General features: G+C 41.1%; 1 protein-coding gene across 1 annotated transcript in view; it reads right to left on the bottom strand.

Moving 5' to 3' along the window:
* NRG3 (neuregulin 3) overlaps positions 1-4,944 on the bottom strand; it is a 1,124,269-nt gene extending 1,119,325 nt beyond the window's left edge. The window contains 1 exon segment of the mRNA XM_011929348.1: positions 4,541-4,944. Within this exon segment, the coding sequence (XP_011784738.1) occupies positions 4,541-4,675 (135 nt within the window). The 5' untranslated portion in view covers positions 4,676-4,944.
* Between the last annotated feature and the right edge of the window lie 2,077 nt (positions 4,945-7,021).

Below are 7,021 nucleotides of genomic sequence, written 5' to 3'. Positions count from 1 at the left end.
AACCAGTCTATCTACTTCCCATTTCACTTGACATAAAGACAGTGACTGTTTTACAGCTTATAAACTCTGTCGGAAGTGGCATGTAAGTCAGGTTATTGTCATCAAACTCATTATACCAGGGAAGGAAGTTAAACTTCAGAGAGATTATATCAGTTCCTAAAGGTTGCACAGGTATTATAGAATTCATGGCTAGAGGTTTTATATAGAAATATACAAACAAATACTGCTTATAAATATATATACATATATATGTATCATACACAAACACACATTGTTACCCTTCCATGAGAGTGCCTAAAAATTATGGTCATGACTGCCTCTCATTTCCAATACTGTTACCTCCTAAAGGAATCACTTTCTTAATCTAACACTTCTTAGCCAACTGGCTGTCACCACACTGCCTGGCAGGAGTACACCAATGGGGCTCACTGCACAGTGAAAGGGACACAGCCACCAGGCCAAGCTCAAGGAAACCTACACTCCACTGCAACTGCCAGCTGAGTTGTGCACTTAACAATACTCAGCTGGGATAATAGATTTGTTTATGTCAGTTGTTCTTACTCTAATTATGTAATTTACTTAAATATTATGTAAACCAGTGATATATGATTATGGAAATGAAAGATAATTGTAGTTTCTATTAAAATGTAATTGAATGCTTTGAAGAAACTCCAAAAGGTAAGTTGTTTTTTAAAGAATAAGAAAAGAAACTGAATCACATAGACAAGAAAACTGTCAGAGATTCCCAGGGCAAGGGTATATTATTGTATTTATGAAGAACCTGCATACGGATGCCTTCACTAGGGTCTTAAAAAAAAAAAAAAAAAAGCTGGTAATTACAGGTGTGGCTAATTAAAAAAAAAAAAAAAGCAAAGATGCTAAGCTTAAACCAGTAGACACATACTTAGAAAAAGCCTTTGCCTACATCAAGACATGGGAGGCTGAATGCTGTGATTAAAAGTTTTAATTGTCTGCTTTATGAACCATGACTTTTATAAACTTTCTGAAAAAACCAATTACTTAACGGCATTGCAATGCCCCCAGATACTCAGTAAACATTTGAAATATGTGACATGTATTATGAAAATATAATTATATGAATGTATATGATAGCTTATGTTCAGTTGCTCAACTGTGTTGTGGAATCAGATAAAAATGCTATCAAAATTAATATGATTTATATGTACCAATCTGTGGGGGAAAAGAAATGACCATTTGCTTCCATCAAGTTTTTGGAATCCTTAATTATTGTTTTAAATCACCAAGACAGTTTAATAACTCAATTCCCTAAATGAGAATTTTTTTCCTTAACTTTCTACATCAATTTAAGCAGTGTAACTTAGCAAAAGGATTAACTTTTAAAACAACTTGAAGCAACATGTTAAGCATATCTAAGAAATTTCATTTAATGAGTATTGACTTCTTGTACTCTAGGCTAAGGAAAAAAGGGGGGAAAAAAAAAAACACAAAAGCCTGAAAGGAGCCTTCAGTCAGAGCCATGATTCAACTATAAAATACTGGAAGGTGGGAGTACAGGAAGTCTTAGGGGAAGAGTGAAATGGAAAACCAAACTAAACGTGTCTAACGATTTTATTTATAATTGCATGAATAGGAAACATTTATTTAGGTAAGTTTTGATTGTGATATTGCAAAGTTTCAAACAGAGTCCACTGTTCACTTCACTATGTATATGGTTCTGGAGGGAACACTTTCTTGGGTGGAAAAGTAAAATTTCTAGGATCTCAAAATGTATTTGTCAATGCAGTACCAGCTCTGTCCTCACCCAACACACGAGTCTGAAGATAAAAACAGCTAGAAAGAAAGAAAAATGAATTTCAGTTCTATTCAGAAGCAATTCAAATGCATTTTAAAGACTTAGATTTATGACTATTCCCTTGCTCTTATATATTTCAGGGCCAACTTTCATGTTCCATTTTTGACATCCCAGATAGAATATTGAGATATGTTTGGCATTGGAGATGAGAGGTTATGAGGAAAGAATTTCTACAAAAGCAAGTTGAAAATAAGCTTTCTTCTCATTGTGTACAAAGGGGAGGAAGGGCTGAAAAAGTAGCTCCAGAGAGAGGAGAGATGGTATTCCTCTACATCCTGGATCTCCCAGGATGGCACTGATTGTCAAACTGCACCAACACTGCTGTTGTGGCCCAACCTGAATTTAGAAAAGCTTCAGTAACAGCGAGAAATTGCCAGAAACCAGCTTTTTTGGGGTCAGGTTTTGAAAATAGCATAAATATAAAGGTAACTGGATTCACAAATCAAACCTGCAGAAGGGGACTCTCAACTAGCAACAACAGCTCCTATCCCTCACCTCAGTTTGAAGAACTGGGGCGGAATGCTTAAACCGCATTGTCTTAATGCACGGAGACCAACGAGTCCAAACTAAAAACGGCCCTAAAAAATCTTTGCCAACACACCCACCCCTGCCCTCTTTTTTTAATTAGGACCATGAAGTGCAACATAAGTGTGTAACAGTAAAATTGTACAGCATAATTGATTAAAGCAGAAAAGTCTCATAATCCTGTATTAAGGCCAAAGAAAATCAAAACATACTCAGGTTGCAGCATGTGCTCATAAAAAGAAAGCTCTCAATTGGATTTCATAAGAAATATTGATCCTGAGCTCTGAATCCTCTCACTTTGGCTACCATGCATGATTGGGGTCAGTACCTTCTATGTGGATGCCTTTGAAAGCCAAGACTCATGTAGACAGAATACAACGTACAGGAGTAACTTTATTTAAACAAATTATATCTGAGGCTGCTTATACAGCAAACAAGTGTACTCTTATTTAAGGAAGACGTTGAAAAGAATAAATAAGAAAATAGTTGATTTTATCAATGCCTCTCTTAAAAATTATAGCAGGTATGACTAGGTAAAGTTTTATATAAGTAGACTTGATTAAATTAAAATTGCCTCCATACCTTGCCTAAACATCAAATGTACATTCTACATGTATTTCTTCTAAAATACACTATTTGATATTTGTGTGTTCATTATAATTAACCATATACCTTCCAAATCTAACCCAAAGAAACATCTATTAAAATAGGTTCTTTGCCTTTAGTATTTGAATTTAGCCAATGACTCCAGGCTACCACCTGTTAAACAGTATTTTCAGCTTAGTAAAAGAATTCTGTGTCTCTAAAACAATCCATATTTGCATTGGCAACATTGTACAACTATATTTCAGATCTGAAAATGAAATTGAAGGAGGTGTAAAAGGGAAACACTGATTGTACATTGGTCAAAATCACTGCTCTCTACTGTCTGTAGTGACCTCCCTTTGGCTTGAAAAACCTGCAAATTAACCTAAACTTTCAAATACAAAATGCTTCAAAGATGTTTTTGGTGAAATAATCTCCCCTGGCAATATGTTTAAGATACTCGTTTTTAGAGTCTGAAGTGCAAGCAAGTACTAGGCAACTGGAAACCCAAGAATCCCAGTAACACCAAGAAAGTTTTTGTCCAGCTCACAGCCTAAACAATGGAGGATGGGAAGAGAAGAATCAACTTGCAAACCCTCCTTTCTCCTCCCGCCTTTCAAGTTCAATCCTCCTTTGTCTTTGATCCTACAGAAAATAAGAAACAGTTCTTCAGCTGGGTGTTCCCCATAGCAAGAATAGTTTTTGCTTGAAAAAATTCCATTATCCATTAGCAAGCATGTTCATTTTCAGTGAACCAGCCTCTTCCACTCCAAAGAGCTATGCTGCCGTTTACAGACAGGATCCTTCTGATTGATCTAAGATGAACACAAAGACATTCATTCCATAAGCCTTCAGGTATCCAATGCAAGAGCAAAGATCCTGGCCATTAAAGAATTTGTGGGTTAGTCAAAAAACCAAAGCGTCATCCTTAACCATTTTTCAAGTACTACAACAGAATCCATTACTTTCATTAAAAAAAAAAAAAAAAAAAAAGCCCAGGACAGAAAAGACCCACTGAAGTATGGAGGTAGGAGCTGGGGAAAAGGAAATTTCTCTCCTGGGAACTTCAGGGGCATAACCAAGACAAGTAAAAACCAATATGAATGCCAGTGATTCAGGCTTTTTTCATCCTACAGCAGCATTGCCGATAATCTCTCAAATGAAATCTTAATTTCCTTTTGCTAATCATCCTGCAATCTTGGATGAAAAAATTACTAAACTATCCTCTTTCTTCAAATCACCATACAACTTGCCTATTTAAATACGTTTTAAGAAAACTACATAATTCATTTTTCATTAAAATTTCCCTTGTTTACAGATGCAAACCAGGTCAATTTCAGTTGGATTTTGCATACTTGTATTATATACCTTAATTCGACTTCTTGTAAAGGTTTAAAAAAGAGAAAGAACTGAATGTAAGATACAAATAAAACAAATACTGCTTCTAAGTCTATGTGAACATTGACACCATTTACAGATTTTTCCCCTCTTTTCCTTGGGGCTGAGGGCCCTGTCAATAATCATTACTTATTAAACAGGCTGCCATTCCAGTCCACAGAATGTAGGAAGAGAGCATAGAGGGGTAGAAATAATTACCTTGGGCTTTTCTTTAAAGACCTCCGGAATGGAACACAAGGAAATCAATTGGGAAAGAACATGAAATACCCCTATCATGTGTAGTCCCCCTCCTCTCCCAACGCATACAAGGGTTGGAGATATACCACACTCCATTATTCATATCAACTGCATCAAAAGAGCAAATCAAAAATCTGGGGTCTCCAGAGTAGACTCATTTTCAGTCCATTGAATATGCTCACACATACACTCATGAATCCTTTATCCTTCTACAAAACTCAAGCTAGATTTACTGAGTGGAGGCTCTAAACACCTCCTGAGAAAATGTGCTCTCAAAAATGACTGCTTCAGCCAAAGGAGAGAGAAGCAGCAAGTTACAGGCTCTACTGCCATTCTGGTTTGTGGCAGATTCCTTCCTTCCCTCCTTCCTGTCTCCCAATTTATCTTCTAGACTGTTTTTTCCAAAGCAAAGTAGGTTTGGTCTTTTTTTTCTTTCTTTCCCTCTCCTGGACCTTACTTACAAATATACTAAATTCTTTAAAAAGAAAAAAGTTTCAAGGGTTAAGTAACACCCAGGCTAAGATCATAGGTGAGGGAAATGAAAAATTAGCAGATGACTGAAAGCAAACCCGGTATTCCCACCATCACTGAAGAGTTAATGATGAACAGTCTTCCCTTCTCCCAGAGGCTATGGCTCAAAACACAAATACAATATAAAGACAGCATAACCAGACAGTTTTCTGCAAAACAGCCTTGCACAGAACTTGAACTAGCAGGCTGGAGTTTGTCCTAAATAACCTTCACAGGTTGCACAAACTCTTCCCATATCCTGATCAAATCAGTTTAAAAGACGCCTGAGATTTCCTTAGAATAAAAACAAGGTGGGGGGTGGGATGCGAGGTCAATTAGTCACCTAAAATATTTATAAAAATTTTGAGAAAATATGCACTTTCTATACAAATAAACAGAAAGCTATCATGCTTTGGGTATACTGGCCCATACTGAGCCCAGGTTGAAGATGCTACATTCTAACGGTGACATGTTTCCAAACGGTTGGATGTTCTCACCTTTGAGTGCAGAAAACTCTCAACTCGCCTATGTTTTTCAGGCACAGAGGGAGAGGAGATAAGGTTCACATCCCACCTTTGGGAACGGAACAAAAGCAAAGGCTTGGCAGGGCTGAAAAAAAAAAAAACTCCTCCTTCGTCAGGACCCTAGAGGTGGCAGGTCTGCAGGGCTCCCTTCCTATTTCCTCCTAGTTAACTCACTCTCGCCGGCCACAGAATCAATGTCTACACCTTGGAATGGCCACGGGCAGGCTAGGAGGTGACCAGTTTAGCCCTTTGCCTTGGATCGCCTCCTTTCCCCAAGTCTCCCAGTGGCTTCTAATTAACCCTTTCTGGTTCCTGCCCAGGTCAGGGCTGCTGGAAGCGTCTTCAGCTACATTCTACAAATATCTCCATCAACTCGTCACCCCACACATGGACATAACTTCCTTCTGTGGTTTATCGTCGGTCACTTTGCATGTGCTTTGCTTTCTTTCGTTCCTACCGGCGGGCGGAGAAGGGGCTCAGTGCCTTAGGGAAGGCCCTCTCTCCCTCCCTGGCCCTCTACTGGAGCGGGATCCGGCAGCTCGCCAGCAGGTCTGCAGAGAGGAGGGCTCGCACTCGCGTTAACCCTTTGAAGGGAGCTGGGAGATCCGTTCTCATTTGGGACCCGCTAAAGTGGGGCCAGTGGAGCCTGACAATCTCCCTTCCCTTCCTACACGCCCCCACCCCCCAGAACCAGGGCAGGCTGGCACCCTCCCCTCTGCTGGCCAGTTTTAATCAGCTCTCACTCTGCCCCCAAACCTGGGATGGGGGAGGGGGCTTGCTAGAAGGCAGGCGGCGAGGGAAAAAGCAGGAGGGCAGAAAGGAAACCCAGCAGTAAATCATAGTTGAGACACAGTGTTTACTTACGAAATTTGGGGCTGGTGCTAGTTTCTGGTGTGGTGGTGGTAGAGGAGGAGGAAGAAGAGGAGGCAGCATCCTGAAAGGGAGACAGGGTCCAGGAGGGAGTAGAATCGTGAAGGTAGGAGGAGGTAGCGTATGCCGCAGTGGGCCAGGAGGGCATTGCCTGGGTACTTGGGGTTCCTGGCACCGGGGGTCGGGAGCCCGGCGTGCTGCTACTAAAGAACGGGGCCGTGGTGGACAGGACCGTCGAGGGGGCCGCAGTGTTCCGTGCTGTGGTGGAGCGCGGGCTGGCCCGGATGGGCACCCGGTGCCCGGGGAAGCGAGTGGGCGCCCGCGTGATGGTGGTCAGGCGAGTGCTAATCCGGTTGGGCGTCCTGGAGGAGGCGGCACCCCCGGCGGAGGGGGTGGCGGGGGACGTGGTGGAGGTGGTAGTGGTGGTGGTCTCCATGGCCTTGGGGAAAGAGCTGGGCTTCGAGAGGAAGAAGGGGTCCTGGCCCATCCCCTTGGAGTCCACTAGGTCGGTGGGCACGTACTCCTTGACGGAGCCCAC

Source organism: Colobus angolensis, unplaced genomic scaffold (genome assembly GCF_000951035.1).
Source record: "Colobus angolensis palliatus isolate OR3802 unplaced genomic scaffold, Cang.pa_1.0 Scaffold12, whole genome shotgun sequence".
In the NCBI taxonomy this organism is placed as follows: Eukaryota; Metazoa; Chordata; class Mammalia; order Primates; family Cercopithecidae; genus Colobus; species Colobus angolensis.
The sequence above is the reverse complement of the archived record's forward strand: the minus strand, read 5'-3'. Positions and strand labels throughout refer to the sequence as shown.